The sequence below is a fragment of the Chiloscyllium plagiosum genome, unplaced genomic scaffold (genome assembly GCF_037043375.1).
Source record: "Chiloscyllium plagiosum isolate Xiang-an unplaced genomic scaffold, Cpla_swu_hap1 HiC_scaffold_36, whole genome shotgun sequence".
Classification (NCBI taxonomy): Eukaryota; Metazoa; Chordata; class Chondrichthyes; order Orectolobiformes; family Hemiscylliidae; genus Chiloscyllium; species Chiloscyllium plagiosum.
This window is the reverse complement of record NW_028270174.1, coordinates 13,611,822-13,632,122: the sequence shown is the minus strand read 5'-3', so window position 1 is coordinate 13,632,122 and position 20,301 is coordinate 13,611,822. Positions and strand designations below refer to the sequence as shown.

Here is a 20,301-nt window from a genome sequence, read left to right as displayed (position 1 = left end):
ATTTGGGGGGGAGAAAAATTGTTTCTCGTTCTACCTAAAATGGTGGTAAAATAGCTGGGCTTCAAGATGGATTTCTCTTTCCATGCGCATTGAAAAACTTACCGGAATATTGGCCATCGTATGGTACCACCAGAAAAGCCTTGTTGTAACGTAATAGGCCACTAAAACATCCACACTGTAATGCTCATGGGCTATCAGGATACACAGAATGCCACCTGCACTGAGGAGCCAACAGACCCAAGGGTACCACCAGAACTGACGTGGCGAATCTGTGGAAAATAAACCCAAGGATATTAAATTCTGGTGTAAAGTTCAACAGTTTCAACCTTAAGTGGTTAGTGGATTTTGCATCTGTACATTTACCAACCGGATTTCCATTCCATCGTCACTTAGCAGTTGATGCAAAGCAGGTACCATCACTCTGCCCAATTACTGACCAGCAAAGATCAAAACTTACCCTATGGTATCCTTATGAAATGACTCACACAGGTATTTATCAATCAAATGCATGCTGTGTTCATTGCAATAAAATGTAATACTGTACAAACTTCTCATCTGCAGCAGTGGCTTTTCAGGTCATGCAAAACAATTATAAGCTAATCTGCCTTTCAGGAAACCAAGGAGATCATGAAAAAGCCGGTTTTACAGCGGTCTGATTTTACTCCACGGTTAATTGGTAGAAAATATATTAGTGTGGATGTAAAACCAGTGTTCAACTTTATTCTGTCCATTTTCTCCCATTGTACTCTGAGGTAATCTTCTTTACTGTTCGCTACACCTCCAATTTTGATATTATCCGCAAACTTACTAACTACACCACCTATGTTCACATCCAAATCATTTATATTAATGATGAAAAGTAATGGACCCAGCACCGATCCTTGTGGCACACCACTGATCACAGACCACCAATCTGAAAGGAAACTCTCCACCATTACCCTCCATCTTCTACCTTCAAGCCAGTTCTGTAACTAAATGGATAGCTCTCCCTGTATTCCATGTGGTCTAACCTTGCTAACTAGTCTACCACGAGGAACCTTGTTGAATGCTTGTGGAAGAAATTTGACCAGAATTGACGCAAATGTGTTTGGAAGCCTTCTTGTCAGTAAAATGTAGACTGCTAACAAAGTGCTGTTAGAGCCAAAGCTGAGGAATTTGTTTTGATAACATGACCTTGCAGCTGAAAAGTGTCTCCGTTCCTCTGGTCCCCTAGACACAGTTCTGCTTCATAGATGATGTATTGTTCATTTTGTCTCCTTATCGGTTTCTGTTTCTGCCTAGCTAAACCTGCAGTATAAGATAACATTCAGTTTTATAGACATTAAGAAATGTAGGTCTGGACAATGTATGTAGACTGCCCCTAGGTTGGGTAGTTAATGGGCAGTGTGCTTGTGATAAACCATATATCACACGGTATCTCATTGGAATTGTGTCAAACTTCTCTGAACGAAGATGTAGTTCCCCATGGCCATGATTAAAAGCTAGTTCATTGCTCAAGTTCTCGACTCCTGACTATTTTGTTTTAAACGATCTGGCAAAAGATTTACTTTTCCCCAACAATGCCTCACTGAAATCTGTATAGATCATGTCTACTGCTTTGCCCTCAATCCTCTACTTCCTCAAAAACATCAATTGAGTTAGTGAGACATATTTCCCACACAAAAAGCCATGTTGACTATCCCTAATCAGTACTTGCCTATTCATATTTATGTAAATCCAGTCCCTCAGGATTCCCTCCAACAACTTGCCCACCACCGATGTCAGGCTCACTAGTCTACAGTCCCCTAGGTTTTCCTTATCCCTTTTCTTAAAGGGTGGCATCACATTAGCCAACCTAGAGGTCTCCGGCACCTTACCCGTGACTATCAGTGATCCAAACATCTGAGCAATGGGCCCAGCAATCACTACCCTAGTTTCCCATCTTGATCAGATGGACCAGTGGGCCGAGGTGTGCTGGATGGAGTTTGATTTAGATAAATGTGAGGAGTTGCATTTTGGGAAGACAAATCAGGGCAGGACTTGTACATTTAAAGATAAGGTTCTGGGGAGTGTTGCTGAACAAAGACCTTGGAGTGCAGGTTCAACGATCCTTGAAAGTGGAGTCACAGGTTGATTGGACAATGAAGGTGTTTGTATGCTTTTATTGGTTAGAGTATTGAGCGTACAAGTTGGGAAGTCATGTTGCGATTGTACAGGACATTGATTAGGGTACATTTGGAATATAGTGTGTGCAATTCTTGTCTCCCTGCTATAGGAAGGATGTTGTGAAACCTGAAAGCGTTCAGAAAAGATTTACAAGGATGTCGCCAGGGTTGGCAAGTTTGAGCTATAGGGAGAGGCTGAATAGGCTGGGGCTGTTTTCCCTGGAGCGTCGGAGGCCGAGGGGTGACCTTCTAGAGGTTTACAAAATTATGAGGGGCTTGGATAGGATAAATAGAAAAAGATTATTTCCCTGGGTTGGGAGTCCAGAACCCTGGAGGGCATTGGTTTAAGGGGACGGTAAAGATTTAAAAGGGACAAAGGGGCAACGTTTTCACGCAGAGGGTGGTGCGGGTATGGAATGAGCTGCCAGAGTGAGTAAGTGGAGGAGGCTGATACAATTGCAACATTTAAAAGGCATCTGGATGGGTATAATGAAAATGAATAGAAAGGGTTTAGAGGGATAGGGGCCAAGTAAACTTGCAGGTTGAGTCAGTAGTAAGGAAGGCAAATGCAATGATGGCATTTATTTTTTAAGAGGACTTGAATATAAAAGCAGGGATGTACTTCTGAGGCTCTAAAAGGCTCTGGTCACATGAATACTGTACACAGTTTTGGGCCCCATCTCTCAGGATGGATGTACTGGCCCTTGAGTGTGAAAGGAAGAGGTTCACGAGAATGGTTCCAGGAATGAAAAGCTTCACATATGAGGAATATTTAAGGACTCTGGGTCTATACTTGACAGAGTTCAGAAGGATGAGGGGGGAATCTAATTGAAACTTACATAATACTGAATGGCCTGACAGAGTTGAAGTTGGGAAGATGTTTCATTGGGAAGAGAGACTGGGACCCAAGTGCACAGCCTAAGAGTAACCTTGTAAAATGGAGGATAAGAACCACCTTCCTCAGCCAGAGAGTGGTGAATCTATGGAATTCACTGCCCCAGGAGGCCAGGTCAGAGTGTATTTAAGACTGAGATAGATAGGTTCTTGATTGTTAAGGAGATCAAGGGTCATGGGGAGAAGGTGGGAAAATGGGGATGAGAAATGTATCAGCCATGATTAAATGGCACAGCAAATTTGATGGGCTAAATGGCATAACTTCTGCTCCTATGTCTTATGGTTTAAGTGCTGTCAAATGGGACTAAATTTAGGATCTGGTTGGCATGAAGGGTCTGTTTCAGTGTTGTATATCTCAAAAAAAAAATAACGTTGAGCTAAAGTCAAATCCACATGTGTCAATATTTTCCCATCATATCTTCTGTAAGCATGGTTGAAATGAGTAATGGCTATATAAATTGGAGTTTAAAAAATCATACAGCATACTCTTCCTGTCAACAGTGCTGAAAATGTATTGTTGGAAAAGCACAGGTCAGGCAGCATCCAGGGAACAGGAGAATCGACGTTTCGGGCATAAGCCCTTCTTCAGGAATCCCTGAATGCTGCCTGACCTGCTGCGCTTTTCCAGCAACACATTTTCAGCTCTGATCTCCAGCATCTGCAGACCTCACTTTCTCCTGTCAACAGTGCCACTATTGTAATTACAGCATGAACTCTGTACAGTTTCCATTATAACTTGGAACACAATTTATAATGGATGCAAAGTTAAGGCCAGAATGGTCAATTTTGTATTAAGTGGACTGAATAACATCTACAGACGTTGTGTCAGCCCTTTGTAACAAGATTTCATAGCTTATACATTGCAGAAAGAGACCATTCAGCCCAACCAATGTTTATGCTCTGCAAGAGCTTTTTTCCATTTATCCTTTTAATCCATTATTGTAAGCCTCTGTTCCCTTCCTCCTCTTGTGCATGCGTGGCATCCCATTAAATGCATTGATTGCATTTGTTTCAACCACTCCCTTTGGTAGACAGTTCCACATTTTCATCATGCTTTGCATACAACTCTCTCCTAAATTCCCTATTGGATTTCCTGATGACTATCTGAAACCTCTAGCCATGTTCTTCGGGAACATTCTCACCTATAAGCATGCTATCAAAACCTTCCATAATTTTAACAACCTTGATTTAAACCTCCTTTCCCCAACCCCCAAATCTTCTTTTCCCCAAAAGAGTATCACAGAATTACTACTGCACAGCAAGAGGTTATTCAGCTCATGCTGTTGTTTTTACTGGCTGTCAATGCCAATTTCTTGCCTTTTTACATTAACCCTGCACATTTGTTTCCATTTAAATAAGCATCCATGTCCTTTTGAATGCCTCAGTTGCACTTCCCAGGCAGTGCATTCCCAACTCGAATTGCTGTGTGAAAAAGTGTATTTCTCATCTTGAATTTGCTTCTATTGCAAAAGAAATTAAAACTGTGCTGGAGACCCATACTGTCCATCCTTTCCTGACAATGTTATTGGCATTTCTGAGATGATCCTTGTAAATCTTTCCTGTATCCGGTCTTGCTCTGACCACTCTTTAGCTAAATAATTATTTCACCTTGCAATGTCTCACCAGTTTCCCCATTTTGTCTCCCACTACACTATCCCAGTCCAAAGCCTCCACCTTGGCACCACCCTCTTGACCTGTCCATTACCTTTCCCATCTATCCGCTCCACCTCCTCTGACCTATAACACCTCCTCCCTACCTTTATCTACCAAGCTACCTTCCCCCCCCCCCCCCCTCATTTATCTCAGCCCCCTGACCCACAAGCCTCATTCCTGATAAAGAGCTTATGTCCGAAACACTGACTCTCCTGCTTCTCGGATGCTGCCTGACCTACTGTGCTTTTCCAGCATTACTCTTGGCTGATCTCCAGCTTCTGCAGTCCTCACTTTCTCCTTTGTGACTCAAAACAAAGTCTCACAAATCCCAGAAGTTCAGATCTGATTCTCAATCTGCACGGAGTTGGAGGTTCCCCTGTACTCTCACCAACTTTATCTCCAAATGAAAGAATAGGAAGTGGTAGAAGTGCGCATATGGGTCTGTTGCATGCATTGTGTATTTGCGGGCAGCTGTTGGGTGTGTGTGTGTTGCATGAGTGCATTTGTGTTGTGTGAGAGGGGAAGAAATATGGGTGGCTTGGATGGGGCTGGGAAACTGGACACTGAACTCAAAAATACTAAAATTAAGTTTGATCTAATCAAAACAGCCATATCAATTAATTTTGTTTTAATTGTGCCCAGAGATTAAATAGCAGAAAACTCCATGAGTTAAATCTATCGTAGGAACAAAACCAAATGAAATTAGTTTGGGATAAAATGCAATGTTCACACAACATTAATGAATGTTGTTTTTGGGAAGGGAAGTCCTGTTCTTGATTAGTCTGGCCTAAATGTTACTCCAGACCCACCAGCAATATGACTGATTCCTAACTGCCCTCTGGACAATTCAGGTTAAGCAACAAATGCTAGTCCAGCCAGCAATCCCTACATCCCAGGAAAAAATAAATTCTGTTTTTAAACACAAAATAACTTGATATAGCCCTTGTTCATTAAGTTTCATCACAATGCAACTGTCTGTTTATGTCTGGGTGTGGTGCAAATTAATGTGGAAAACATCACAGCCTCTGGAAACAGCTTGATGCAAGTCATATAGAAAATCTTGGCAGTGCCCTATTGAAGAATTGAATGAAGTCTCTGATGGTTATATAACTGGCCGCAAAACTTTGATATACACAACTATGAATTAAAGAAGAACACATCATCAAACCACTTGTATGGAATTGGGCCTGGGGCAAGCAGACAAAAAAAAACCAGGATGAAACTTGCTTGTCGAGAAGTGGCCAATCATTGGTTTCTAATGATTTGCAGTGACCACTGTTCACAGCCACAACTCAACTTTACAGTTCTGCTCTGTTGTATTCTTCCAAGCATAGGCAAAATCTGGGAGAAAGCAAGGACTGCAGATGCTGGAGTACCAGAGTTGAAAAATGTGGTGCTGGAAAAACACAGCAGGTCAGGCAGCATCCAGGAAGAAGGGCTTATGCCCGAAACATCGATTCTCCTGCTCCTCGGATGCTGCGTTTTTCCAGCACCACATTTTTCAACACAGGCAAAATCTGGGAAAACAATCCAAGCTGTATGGGGAATTGGATAGAAGAGTTCAGATTCCTGGAGGAACTGCAACTTGTGAATAACAGATGGTGTCATTTTGAACATGGGCTAGGACCAATATCCTTTCAGAGATTAACAAGAGCCATGAAGGACATAAAATGCTTGAGGCAGGGAGTAAACAAGAAAAGTGTATACTGTTAAAAGGTATAACTGAGTCAGAGGCCAAAAAGAGAGGGTATCAAAAGAACACAACAGATTAAAGAAGAAAGCTGCAAGTGATAAAACAGAAAATGCAAACTAAAACCCTCTGCCTATTGATGCAAAGTGTATAAAAAACAAAATTGTCACCCAGAATCGTTAAGTAAATTAGAATTTCATGATATCACAGCAGTAACTAAAACGGAATTGTAACAGGGTCAGGTCTGGAACAATATGCTAGAACTCCAGCAAAAGTCATTAATACTCCCACACCAACAAACAGTAACCACTTACATTCTTTGATAAACAAGTAGGTGATCGTCAGCATGACAGTGTGACCGCTGTATAGAAAATCTCCACACATGATATGCGAGCCAGTAATCGAAAGACCTCCGCCAGAGATCAACTTTAAAATTCTTTGCAGCTTGGCCTGAGAATCTCCATACAGCTGGGAGAGAGCAAAACAACCATGGATAAGAAATAGCAGGCTGACAATTTATGATCCCTGCTATTCAAGGCACATCCAGTCCAGACACTATACACCCACTGTGGCTCCCAGCTTGGGGTTGAGAATGAGTTTGGAAGATGCAAGAGTGTAATTGATACCAGTTATCCTCTCTGTGCCTTTGAGAGTAAGAAAAAAAAAGACAACTTTGGTTTTTACATACCATCAAGCAGACAGACAATCTCATTCAAAGGAACCAACTGAAAAACAAGGTGAGCAGTTAATATGCATTCTTCCAATAAAGCCTCAATATGAACCCTAGAAACATTTGCAGCTATCTTCTTTCCTAAATAAATAGATGTGAAATGAATGCAATGCAATGTTTGGATAAATAGTTTAATGGATTTAAGGCTTTGATTATGAAGATGCCCAAGACAAGTTTGTCTGTGAGATTTCAGAAAAACCCAGTACTTTGCACAGCCACTTGAACTGTAAGCCCGTTATATACTGTTCCATTTTTTCAAATGTGGGGAAGCAAACCTGCCTCAGCTGTCTTTTACTGGAACCCATTTTGCCCTTTTCACATCTATTATTTACACCTATCTTATATCTTAATTTGTCCTTGGCTACCACTGACACGCACTGGGCGCCCTCACCATCTGCTCCACTCACCTTTAATATCATTAAAAACCTCGCAATTTCCAGCCCCCCAACTGAAAGTTCTGAAAAATATTAAGTCGGATTTGAAGCACTAACTCGTTTCTCTCACCCCAGATGCTGCTGGTCCTGCTGAGTTTCTTCAACAATTTCTTTGTGAGGAACACAAGTTGGAGATGGGCTACAATGCTGTAGCTACACATTTCTAATGTGCAAGTTCTATGACCAGAGTTTCATGCTAAGATATTACCCCTATTTTAGGAATGATTCAGTGTTAGTTAATTGATGTGAAAGTTTCAATTTGTTTTATCAGAAGCATAGGAAATCATTTTCAAATTTCTTCCTTCAAGAAACCCTTTAGGTACATCATTCAAATCCAAATGACCTTCTCAAATCATTGCTGGACCCTTCCCACCTCCTTTTGGAACATCAATACCCAGAAGCAAAACATTCCCTTGCTATAAATAATGTTGAATTTATATTTAACAAGTAACATGGCTGCTAGATAGTATTATGTATGAGAATGCTGATCTCCCTCTTACGGAGTCAATTGTAGCTGTCCGACAACACCCTCCCACTCAATCTCTACAACTGGGATTAGTCAAATTGCTGCTAAGCTAGGAACTGTCCCCAGATGGTTTTTGTACCTCACAATAGACGGGTCCTTAGCAATAGTGAAATCTCATTAGGCAATCAAAAATAAAATTACCAAATGCAGAGCGATTTATTTTTAAAAAGTGAGGACCTTACCTTTGGTGCACACTGGAAATGCATGCCAGGCACAGGTAAAGTGGTGATGTACATGGTGATACACCTGTACAGGTACAGAGTTCCCATTATGAAGAAAAACCTACGCCCCACAATCGACCTGCAATGGGAAGAAAAGTCTGCAAAGTCAACTCAGAGCTAAACTAAACTATTCAGCTGTAGAGATCTCACTATTGTACCACATAGAAATAGCATTGTAATAATAACACGCAACAAGTGTCCAAATCTCGGTTCCAATTCCAGAGGCTTCTGAATATGCACTGGTTTATGGCAAAAAAGGGATGAATTATTCATCAGTATACATTCACCCTGACGTCCACAACCAGGCTGCACTGACCCGTTAGGGTATAATTCCCCAAGTGACCATTATTCCTGAGAGATTATTTGTCTAAAGTGCCAAATGACTATCTGACATTTGTTTGGTGGGGGTGGGGAAATTTCGGCAGTCACTGCAGGATAGCAAAAAGCAACGATAGCTCTTAGTGGAATTCCCGCTGGAGGGTAAACTTGCCTAAATGTAAGTTTTTAACTCAAATGATGCAATTTGGTGGCAGTGTACATACGTAGCATCCACATCATACAGTGCTTGGAGTGGCCTCAGGAAGTCCCAAAATATTTAATAACATTGAAGCGCTATTGAAATATAGTCACCGTTATATTTCTGAGTCAGGATGGTGAGTAAATGTATCACTGTTCATTCAGGGTCGCTGGATCAAAATCCTGGAAGTCCCTCCTAAGGGCATTCTGGGTCTCCCTATCACACATGGACTGCAGCAGTTCAAGGCAGTAGCTCACCAGCACCTTTTCAAATGGCTACTAGCGACGGGCAATAAATGTTGGTCCATCCAGTGACAACCACATCCCATGTGAGTAAATATAATATCAGTAACGAGGCAGCCAATTTGCACACAGGAAACTCCCAAAACAAATGACTGAATTTGTTTACATTAAAATATCAAGTGACCCATTTGTGCCCCTCCTGTGATTCCTATTTCCAATGAATCCAAACTAATATGTTAATCCCTAAACCATGAGCTTTTACCGCCATGACAGTTTTAAAAATGTCTAACAGAAACTATTCAACCCATCCTATCTAGACAGATTCACCAGCTGAGAATTGTGTCTTGATGCCTTTTCTCAGAAACCTGCACATTGGTTATTTGATTGGAAACAATGCCTCAATTGAATTTGCCTCTGCCACATTTCCAGGCAATGCATTCTCAACCCTAACCCTAACCCTAATGACTCACTGATTCAAAGTTTTTTCTCTCCCACATTGCATTCTCTTCTTTTGCAAAACACTAAATTTGCACCCTTTCATTCTTCATTTTATGAGTGGGAGCAGTTTCTCCCCATCTGCTCTCTCCAGGCCTCTATTGATTTGAAAGATTTAAATCAAACCTCCTCTCAGCCATCTCCTCCCCAAGGAGAAAACGGTCTGAGCATCTCCAATACTCCCTCACCTATGAAGAGGAGAAATTTCAGTTAGATGTACACTTCAAATGTAGCACCTAGTCAACTGCCTTCTGTGAATCGAAGTTCAATATACCCACTGGTTACCACTCACTGAGGTTGCTTGTTACTTCCATAAAAACTGCAAAAAAAAAATTACAAAACCACGATCAGTGCGATGGCATTGAGATTTTCTTACTGTCCTGTTATAACCTCCATTATAATAAAATCCAAGCAATTTCCCGATGACAGCTTTTCCAATATTTTGTGTTTCGGCTTTCACTTCAGATTTCCAGCCTTTGTGCTATTTTGTTTTGTATTGATGTTATTATCTCTTAATGTTGCCTATAGAGGTTCAATTTCTGGACCTCTATTCACACCTCCGCCCCTTCCCAACCCCCACAAAGTCTGGCAACCCAACAATGAGCGCCTCACTCTGGAAAGAATTTAGGTTGGGTGAACATAAACCAGACTAGCTGAAAGCCGACTGCAGAACTCTCAGCTCAGTGAAATGGAAAATACATGGTTCCAGATCACATATTAGCGCTTCCCCAAGCAATGATTTACAACTTTAAAAAAAATATACAGAAATGGTTATATGATGCAATGATGCCAAACAAAACTAGTGTGGGGCTGGGGAAGCTTGTTGCCACCATCTTCTTTCCTTGACTGGGTCGAAGGGCCTACTTTAGTTTACATAGGTGAGGGGGGGGGGAGAAAGAGAAGGGGGTAAAAAGAAAAAAAAAGGGGTGGGTGAGTGGGGTTGATGGTCTCATAGTATAAAATTGCTAGACTATTAATCCAGTGACCATGGGAAAGTTTGGGCACCTGGATTCGAATTTGAATTCAACTGAAATAAATCTGGAGTTTAGTGATGCCCGGGTAACCGTTGTTGATTGCTGTGGAGAGCCCATCTGGTTCACTGTTGTCCTATGGGGAAGGAAATCTGCCATCTGGTCTGGCCTACATGTGACTCCAGCAACATGGCTGACTCTTAACTATCAATGAGGGATGTGCTATAAATGCTGGCCTGTAACACACATCCTGTGAATGAATGAAAAAAATCATACTCCAGGGTGCCTTGCTGATTAGAGACTGGAGATCAAAACTACAAGACTTTGAGTTAATGCCAAGCAGGATGTTTTCATCCAGTTATATGGCCTGACCTTTATCGTTTGATGTTGTGAAAGCCCATAGATAATTTCCAACTTTTAGGGTGAATCACCTTATTGTTGGCTGTGAGAGATTGATCAGCTACAGCAACTCTGATGCAGCTACTTCAGTGAAGCAATTCCACCCTTGTGTGGTCTCGTTTCCAGTTGTATACCAGGCATAAAAGCTGAGAACTTGGCAGTGAAGCCCGATGAGAAGTAGGATCCTTATCAGGCAGGTTAGAATAACTGTTCACACCTTTAATTGAGAGGAGACGGTGGCAGTATGGCTATGTCACTAGACCAACCACCCAGAATCCCAGGCGGATATTCTGGGGACACTGTTTTGAATCCCACCATGGCATATGGTGAAATTTGTTTTTAATCAAAATTTGGAATTACAATCTAGCTTAACAATGACCATGTAACCATTCTCGATTAACATAAAAAAAAAATCTAAATGTCCTTGAAGGAAGGAAGGAAATCTGCCATCTTTACCCAGTCTAGCCTTCAGACCCATAGCGAAATGGTTCACGCTCCACTGGCCTCTGGGCAATTCGGGATAGGCAATAAAAGGTTGGCCTAGCTAGAGATGCCTACATCATATGAGTGTGTTAAAGAATGCAGAATGAATGCATGAAATGACTAATACACTTATTGATACCCTTTAAAGGGGAGATGTTTGCAATGGTCATTTATCACTATTATGAATGGCTGTCAACATTTCTACAAAACTAGGGCTCGACTGGGATTTGCAAGGATGGGGTATTAGATTAGATTTTTTTTTTAAGATTTGTTTTTAGATTACTTACAGTGTGGAAACAGGCCCTTCGGCCCAACAAGTCCACACTGCCCCGCCGAAGCGCAATCCACCCATACCCCTACATTTACCCCTTACCTAACACTACGGGCAATTTAGCATGGCCAATTCACCTGACCTGCACATCTTTGGACTGTGGGAGGAAACCGGAGCACCTGGAGGAAACCCACGCAGACACGGGGAGAATGTGCAAACTCCACACAGTCAGTCGCCTGAGGCGGGAATTGAACCCGGGTCTCTGGCGCTATGAGGCAGCAGTGCTAACCACTGTGCCACCGTGCCGCCCACTATTACTGGAGACATTGCAATAATCTTCACACCAGATGAGAATTCTTCACTTTCAAGAGCCTCCAGTCAAGTGTCTCATCTGTCAACATTTTTAATTTGCTACCCTTTGTAAATTTACTCTTGTTGAAAAATTTCTAAAATGGCAAAGTGGTTTGGGTTATTCCTTTAGGATAAGTCAACAGGACAGCTCCCAATATCACTCAGTGGGAGAATTCCTGCCTCAGAAACAGGGATCATGAGTTCAAGCTCCACTCAAGCACTAATACAGACTGTTCAGGCATTCACTGCACAAATAAGGTAGTCCTGAATTACAGCACGCACTCTTTTTTGGGTGGGATCTTAAGCAGAGTTCATTCCCTCAGATGGGCGTTAAAAAAGATCACATTACACTTTCTGATGAGAAAGGCAGGGCCATTGTATCCTGGTCAATATTTATTCTTCTACCAACTCCTAAAGTCAGAGCTCCGATGAATGGTGATCAACCTTAAAACATTATCTCTACTTGTTTTCCAATAGAGTTGCCTGGTCTATTGAGCATTACCAGTATTTTTTTTATTTTCATTTCTCAAAGCAGATCATTTATCCAGTTGGGGAGCTCACTGCTTGCAATTTGACTAACCCCAACACTTACAAAATGCTTTTCAACTAATTAAATGTTTTCTATGTCCTGAAATTGTGAAAGGCACTATATAAATAAAAAAACATGCTTGTTCTTTGTTTTGGCAAAGAGAGTGCTACCTTCCTTTTCTAGATATTTGGCTGAGTCTTTCTAAAGACATTGAGTCAATATAGTCCCTGGTCTATATTTTGCACACAGTCAGGCAGAAGTTCTGATAGGAATGGCTACTTGTCTGTGTTCTCTGATACAATGTAGTGTAGCCCATTCTGCTCTGCTGCCCCACCCCACATCGAACGATCCAATATTCCTATAGTCAGGAATTGCTGAATTGGCAATTCCCAACCATACGATCTATTATAGTGTTGCTGTCTTGGAGCTGCTGGCAGAGGGAGTGTATGGATTTGGTGGTGGACAGGATTACACATTCTCAGTGTGATTCAGGAAGAACGAACACAAAGAGAATGCCAGGTTGAAACTACGGTAGCAAGGAAGCCAATAATAATTTCTCTGCTAGAAAATTTATTTTGCTACAATCTTACGCCATCCAAATAAGACAGCTGGACAGAATTTCTTTGCTTTGTGTCACTATGTTCTCTTAGTATCATCTTTAAGTCAGATGTGATGGGTCTGCGTTATCAGCCTTTACTAATTGGTAATTATCTTATAACCCTGCAGTCTCTACTTATCATAAGGGAATTTAACAAAAGATACCCTCATTTCTCCATCTCTTTGTCCTCCTGATCAGATTGTTAACACTCTACAGACCGGATTCACAGGGATTTGTGAATTGAGTTGAATACAAATCTCAGGTTTTGGAGAGAGGAGGTCGAGCAATTATGAGAAGAAACAGAGGGTTTCCAGGCTAAACTGCTAATAAAAAGTCACAAGACAACATCACTTGGTGTTTTGACTGATTGACACCTGTGAACAAAGAGGAAAGTCATCGGCAGACGTGTGTTCAGTCCATTAGATGCGTAACTGCTCCACCACATGATAGCCTCGTGCTGATCATAGAAAAACTCAGACTTCAAATGCATCTTTCATCCTGACATTGAAATACATTTTAAACAAAGAGACTCTGTTTCTCTTACCCCCTGCGGTACTCCAAATAAAAAGTATGTTTTTTTCCCCTCACTCGTAAATTTGCTTTTCACTTTGATCTCTGCTCCTACATTCACAGAGGAATTTTGGTTATTTTTCTCTATCTCAACATTGGCTCAGTGATAGCACTTGCCTTGCAGTGAAAAGGTTCAAGTCCTGTTCAGTGTTCTCAGCTAGTCTATCTAGACCCACACTTTAGGACAGTGCTGAGGGCAGGCAGCACAGTCAGAAATGCTCTCTTTCAAATGACCAAAAGATATAGGAGCAGAATTAGGCTATTCAGCCCATAGTGACTGCTCTGCCACTGGACTGTGGCTGACATGTTTCTCAATCCCATTTTCCTGCCTTCTCCCTGTAAACCTTGCTCTCCTTACTAATCAAAAACCTATCTATGAGATGTTGAACTGAGACTATGTCACACTACTCAAACAGCAGAATAATTTTTGAAGTGCTTACCCTCAACAAGCATCACAAGGACACTGCTCACAGAATCACTGAAGAGTTAAGGCACAGACAGCAGCCATTTGGCCCATCATGTCTGCACCCAGCTCTCTACATGAGCATTCGTGCCATTCTCCTGCATTTCCTTGTATGTAATTTAAACAGAAACACAGTCATCCAATACCCTCTCGAATGCCACGATTGAATTTGAACTTCCAGGCAGTGCATTCCATATCCTAACTATTTGTTGTGTGAAAAACACTTATCAAATTTGCTTTCTTTCAGAAATCCTTTTAAAACTGTCCTCTCATTCTAGTTTTTTTTTTACAATGGGGAACAGTTTCTCCCAGTCTTTCCATCCAGCCCGCTCATGATATCAAAAATGCCTAGAGGTTTTCCTCAAGGAAAAAAAAAGTGTCCCAATCTATCCTCATCTGTCTGTTCCAATCTGTTGGAAATCTCTTCAGCTTGCTCCCTGATGCATTCACATTTCATATAATGTGGCACCAAAAACTGTGCATAATACTCCAGCTGGGGTCTAAAAAGTCTCTAATACAAGTTCAACGTTACCTTCTTCCTTTTGTATTCTATGCCCCTATTAAAACACCCAGGTTACCATAGGCTTCATTAACTACTCTCTCCACTTGACCTGCTACTAGTGACACCCCCCCCCCCCACTGAACTTTTTTTTTGCTGTGTAGATCTTCAAAGTCCATTTGTGTCACTCACTTCTGAAACTGGAACTCAATGTTGGCACCAACTGGTGTCCACCAAACAGAGTGGCTACAAGGTGCAGGTTTAAGGGAACATTGCTGTACACATACAACACCCAGGTCCCTCTGCTCATGTACCCCTTTAGAAAGTACACTCATTTAGTACTGTCGATCCATTTTCTTCCTACCAAAGTGCATTGCCTCACTTCTCTGCATTGAAATTCATCTGCCACTTATCTACCCACTCCACAAATGTCTGCACAACAAGATTTAGATAACTAATATTCAATAAGAAAAGCTTTTCATTACATTGACAAGAGTGATACTTTGCATGTGTCAGATCAGACCACAAGGTTTGAAGGGGACCGGTAGACTTTACACATCTGCAGTCAGACTCCCAGTTCTGTTTGCTTTGTCAACAATTGCCCCACGTTGTGCAGAGTTCAACCCAACAAGGCTACATTGTGCCAAATGTGTTATCGAGATGGCTTTCATTGGCCATCTTTAACAGTGTTAAAAGAGCTGCAGACATGAACTTAGCCCTGCTCCAACAGTACAAATATTTACTGATCCAGAAAGATCACAATGCATTATCTGATGGATTGCCAAATTAACTAGTATGTAGACATACAGCTGTGGAGTTCTCACAATGAAGATAAATCTACATCCCATGAGCTAAACTCAGGAATAACCCCCCACAAGCTGAAAGGCTAAAACAAAACCAGAAATTGCTGGAGAAACTCAACTAATTAACAACATAATGCAAGCCAAATGGTGAAATGTTGTCACTGAAAGGTTATGCATGCCAAACTCATTCTTTGGAAAAAGGGAAAAAAATAAATCAAAAAATAAAAAGCGAAAGACAGACAAGAAAGTGGCCCTTATGGATGATTTTTAATCAACTTGTGGTATGATACACCTCTGGAGTACGTGGGACTTAGTACGTATAACAGTACAGCACAGCACAGACCCTTCAACCCTCAGTGTTGTACCGGCCTTTTATCCTACTCTGAAATCAGACTAACCTATATACCCTTCATTGTACTAATCTTTCATGTGCCTAACCAAGAGTCGCTTAAATGTCCCTCACGTATCTGACTCTACCACCACTGCTGGCAGTGCATCCACATACCCACCACTCTGTTTAAAGAATCTGCCTCCGATCTCCCCTAAACCTTCCTCTAACTCACCTTAAAATGCCCCCCCCCCCCCCCCTCCGATATACATTTCTGCCCTGGGAAAATGTCTCTGGCTAGCCACTATCTATGCCTCTCATCATCTTGTCCACCTCTATCAAATCACCGCTCATCCTTCTCCAATGAGAAAAGCCCTAGTTCCCTCAACCTTTAAGACATGCCCTCCAGTCCAGGCAGCATCCTGGTAAATCACCTCTGCACCCTTTATAAAGCTTCCACATCTTTCCTAAAATGCAGCAATCAGAACTGAACACAATATTCCAAGTGTGGTCTAATCTGGGCTCTACAAAGCCACAGCACAACCTTCTGGCTGTTAAACTCAATCCCCCGCTAATGAAAGCCAACACACCATATGCCTGTTTAACAATCCAATCAACTTGGGAGGCAACTTTGAGGGATCTATGGACAGTGACCCCAAGATCCTGCTGTTCCTCAACACTGCCAAGAATCCTGCCTTTAACCCTATATTCTGCATTAATATTCGACCTTCAGTTTTCCAGGTTGACCTCCATCTGCCACTTATCAGCCCAGTTCTGTATCCTGCCAATGTCCCATTGCAACCTACAACAGTCCTCCACACTATCCATAACTCCACCAACCTTCATGTCATTGGTAAACATACTAACCCACCCTTCGACTTCCTCATCCAAGTCACTGATTTTTAAAAAAATCACAAACAGCAGAGGCTCCAGAACAGATTCCAGCGGAACACCACTGGTCACTGAACTCCAGGCTGAATACCTTCTATCTACCACTATCCTCTGTCTTCTATGGGCCAGCCAATTCTATATTCACACAGCCAGAATTCCCTGTATCCCATGCCTCCTTACTTTCTGAATGAGCCGACCATGGGGAACCTTATCAAATACCTTGTTAAAACCCATATACATGACTCCACTGCTCTTTGTCCATGTGTTTTGTCACATCCTCAAAGAATTCAATAAGGTTTGTGAAGCATGACCTGCCCCTCACAAAGCCATGCTGACTACCTCTATTCAAACTATGATTTTCCAAGTAATCATAAATCCGGTGTCTCAGACTCCTCTCCAATGCTTTTCCCCACTACAGACATAAGACTGACTGGTCTGCAATTCCCAGGATTATCCCTAGTCTCTTTCTTGAACAAGGGAACATTTGCTACCTTCCAGTCATATGGCACTATGCCAGTGGACAGTAAGGATGCAAAGATGATTGCCAAAGGCACAGCAATCTCTTTCCTTCTTTCCTGTAGTAATTTAGGGTATATCCCATCTGGCCCTGGGAATTTATCTATCCTTTATTTTGCAAAATTTTTCAGCACATTCTCCTTAGAGTCAGAGATGTACAGCATGGAAACAGACCCTTCGGTCCAACCTGTCCATGCTGACCAAATATCCCAACACAATCTAGTCCCACCTGCCAGCACCTGGCCCATATCCCTCCAAACCCTTCCTATTCATAATCCCATCCAAATGCTTCTTAAATGTTGCAATTATACCAGCCTCCACCACATCCTCTGGCAACTCATTCCATACACGTACCATCCTCTGCGTGAAAAAGTTGCCCCTTAGGTCTCTTTTATATCTTTCCCCTCTCACCCTAAACCTATGCCCTCTAGTTCTGGACTCCCCGACCCCAGGGAAAAGACTTTGTCTATCTATGCCCCTCAATTTTGTAAACCTCTATAAGGTCACCCCTCAGCCTCCGACGCTCCTTCTTAACATCAACCTGTTCTAGCATATCAGTCAAGGTTACTCTCTGCAGTGAATACTGAAGAGAAGTTCCCTCCACTATCCCTGATCAGCCTACCCTCACTCTGGCTTTCCTCTTGTTTCTCACGCAAGTGTGGAATGCCTTAGTGTTTGCGTTAAACCCACCCGCTAAAACCTTTTCAGGCACCCCCCCCCCCTTGCTGTCCTAAGTCCATTCTTCAGTTCCTTCCTGGCCACCTTGTAACCCTCTAGAGCCCTGTCTGATCAATGCCTCATCTTTAAGTAAGCTTCCTTCTTCCTCTTGACTAGATGTTCCACATCCCTCATCACCCAAAGTTCTTTCAACCTACCAACCCTTCCTTGCCCCAGTGCAGCAAACCTGTCCATCACGTGCTCCCTAAACAACCTCCATATTTCTGTCATGCAATTCCCTGAGAACATGTGTTACCAATTTAGGCATCCCAGTTTGTGCCAATAGCATTGTAATTCCCCCTCGCCCAACTAAATACTTTCCCATGTTGTCTGCTCCTATCCCTCGTCATGAGTGTAATAAAGGTCAGTGAGTTGTAATCACTATTACTGAAATGTTCTCCCAACAGGTCAGACTCCTGGCATGGCTCGTTGTCAAGTACCAAATCCAATATGACCTCCCCTCTAGTCAGTCTATCTATCTACATATTGAGTCAGGACCCCTTCCTTTACACACTTGACAAAACTGCTCCATCCAAAATATTTGAACAAAGAAGGTTCCAAACAATAAGAGGCAAGTTAATGTCACCCTGACAATAACCCTGTTACTTCTGCATCTTTCCAAAATCTGCTCCTTTTTTTTCTGTTTGCTCTTGGAGTGTATGTAGAAAACTCCCAGTAAAGTAACTGCTCTTTTCCTGTTTCTGACTGCCACCCATACTGACTCTGTAGACAAACTAACCTCAACAACCTCTCTTTCTACAGCTGTGATACTATCCCCAGTGAGCAATGCCATTCCTCCACCTCTTTTACCTCCCCCACATTCCTTTAGAAACATCAAACCCTGGAACATCCAAACATCATTCCTGCCCATGATATCCAAGTCTCCGTAATGGCCACATCATCACAGTCCCAAGATCTGATCCATGCTCTGAGTTCATTACTCTTATTCCAGATACTTTTTGCATTAAAATAGACACACCTCAACCCATCACACTGAATGTACCTTTGCCCTATCAAGTGTCTATCTCTCCTCACAGACTGTCTGCACGCCGTATCTGGCTATTCACTACCTACTCCATCGTCTGATCTGTACTCCGGTTTCCATCCCCTGCTAATCTAGTGTAAACCTTCCCAAAGAGTTCGAGCAAACCTCCTGCCCAGAATATTGGTGTGCCTCCAGTTCAGTGCAATTTGTCCTTCTTGTACAGGTCACACCTTCCCCAGAAGGTATCCAAATGATCTACATATCTGAAGCCCTCCCTCCTACACCAGCCCCACAGCCACACGTGCATCTGCATTCACTCTCTATTTCTAGCCTCACTAGCCTGTGGCACCAGTAGCAATCGAGATTACGACACTGCTCACCCAGTCTTCTAGCTTCCAACCTAATTCCCGATATTCTCTTTTCAGGAGCTTCTCCCTTTCCCTAACCAATGTCATTGGTACCAATCTATACCACGACTCCTGGCTGCTCACATTGTCCCTTAAGAATCTTGTAGACTCTATCCAAGGCATCCCTGACTGGCACCCGGGAGGCAACATACCATATGGGAGTCTCACTCGTGACCATAGAATCTCCTGAATGTTCCTCTAATGATGGGCTAAGAGGAGGAGGGGGGGGGGGGGGGGGGGGAGAATAGGAGAGCAACAGTGATAGAGAATCATAGAGGCAGGCTCGGTGCCAGAAACCTGGCCACAGTGGCTTTCCCCTGGTAGATTAGCCCCCTAACAGTATCCAAAAGGTCATGGGAGGGGTCCCTGCACTGTCAGCCTATTCCCTTCCCCTCTCCCGATGGTCACCCAGCTACCTTTATCCTGTAACTTAGGTGTGACTACCTCCCTATAACTCGTCTCTATCACCCCCTCAGCCTCCCAAATAATTTGAAGTTCATCCAGCCACAGCTCAAATATACCAGTTCACATGCCCAGCAAGTCCCATGTCTGTGTCCACTCCTGTTGAGCCTTCGCTCCACCTATTCATGAGGTAACTCTTCAAGAGGGAAGTTTACCTTTCTGGCAGCCCCCTGGTCCACATTCTCACTGTTCCCACACATGGACTTGAACCCAGGACTCCTGGCTCAGAGGGATGGAAACTACCACCTTACTACAAAAGCCATCAAGCTGCCCATATAGGCTTGCAGCTAACCAGCAGGTTACGATGTACTCGGAGCGCCTTCTGGTGTTTTAACAATTTAATTGTAACGCAAAGCCAGTACAATACATTCCCCAGTTTTTATGTGAAGTTAATCTGCAGAATATTATGTTACAGTGCACATTATTGGACTAGCAATCCAGGGGCTTCGATTTTGTGGACACTGATTCAATTTGTACCACAGCAGCTGGTGGAATTCAAATTAATTTACTTA

The 20,301-nt window shown here is 42.5% G+C and overlaps 1 protein-coding gene across 1 annotated transcript in view; it reads right to left on the bottom strand.

Moving 5' to 3' along the window:
* The window catches only part of sgms2a (sphingomyelin synthase 2a), a 75,585-nt gene that overhangs the window by 8,374 nt on the left and 46,910 nt on the right, over window positions 1–20,301 (bottom strand). Inside the window, exons 5-7 of the mRNA XM_087979970.1 lie at window positions 8,254–8,371; window positions 6,696–6,849; window positions 103–269 (exon numbers count right to left, since the gene is read on the bottom strand). Coding sequence (XP_087836096.1) covers window positions 103–269; window positions 6,696–6,849; window positions 8,254–8,371 — 439 coding nt within the window. The remainder of the gene's footprint in view (window positions 1–102; window positions 270–6,695; window positions 6,850–8,253; window positions 8,372–20,301) is intronic.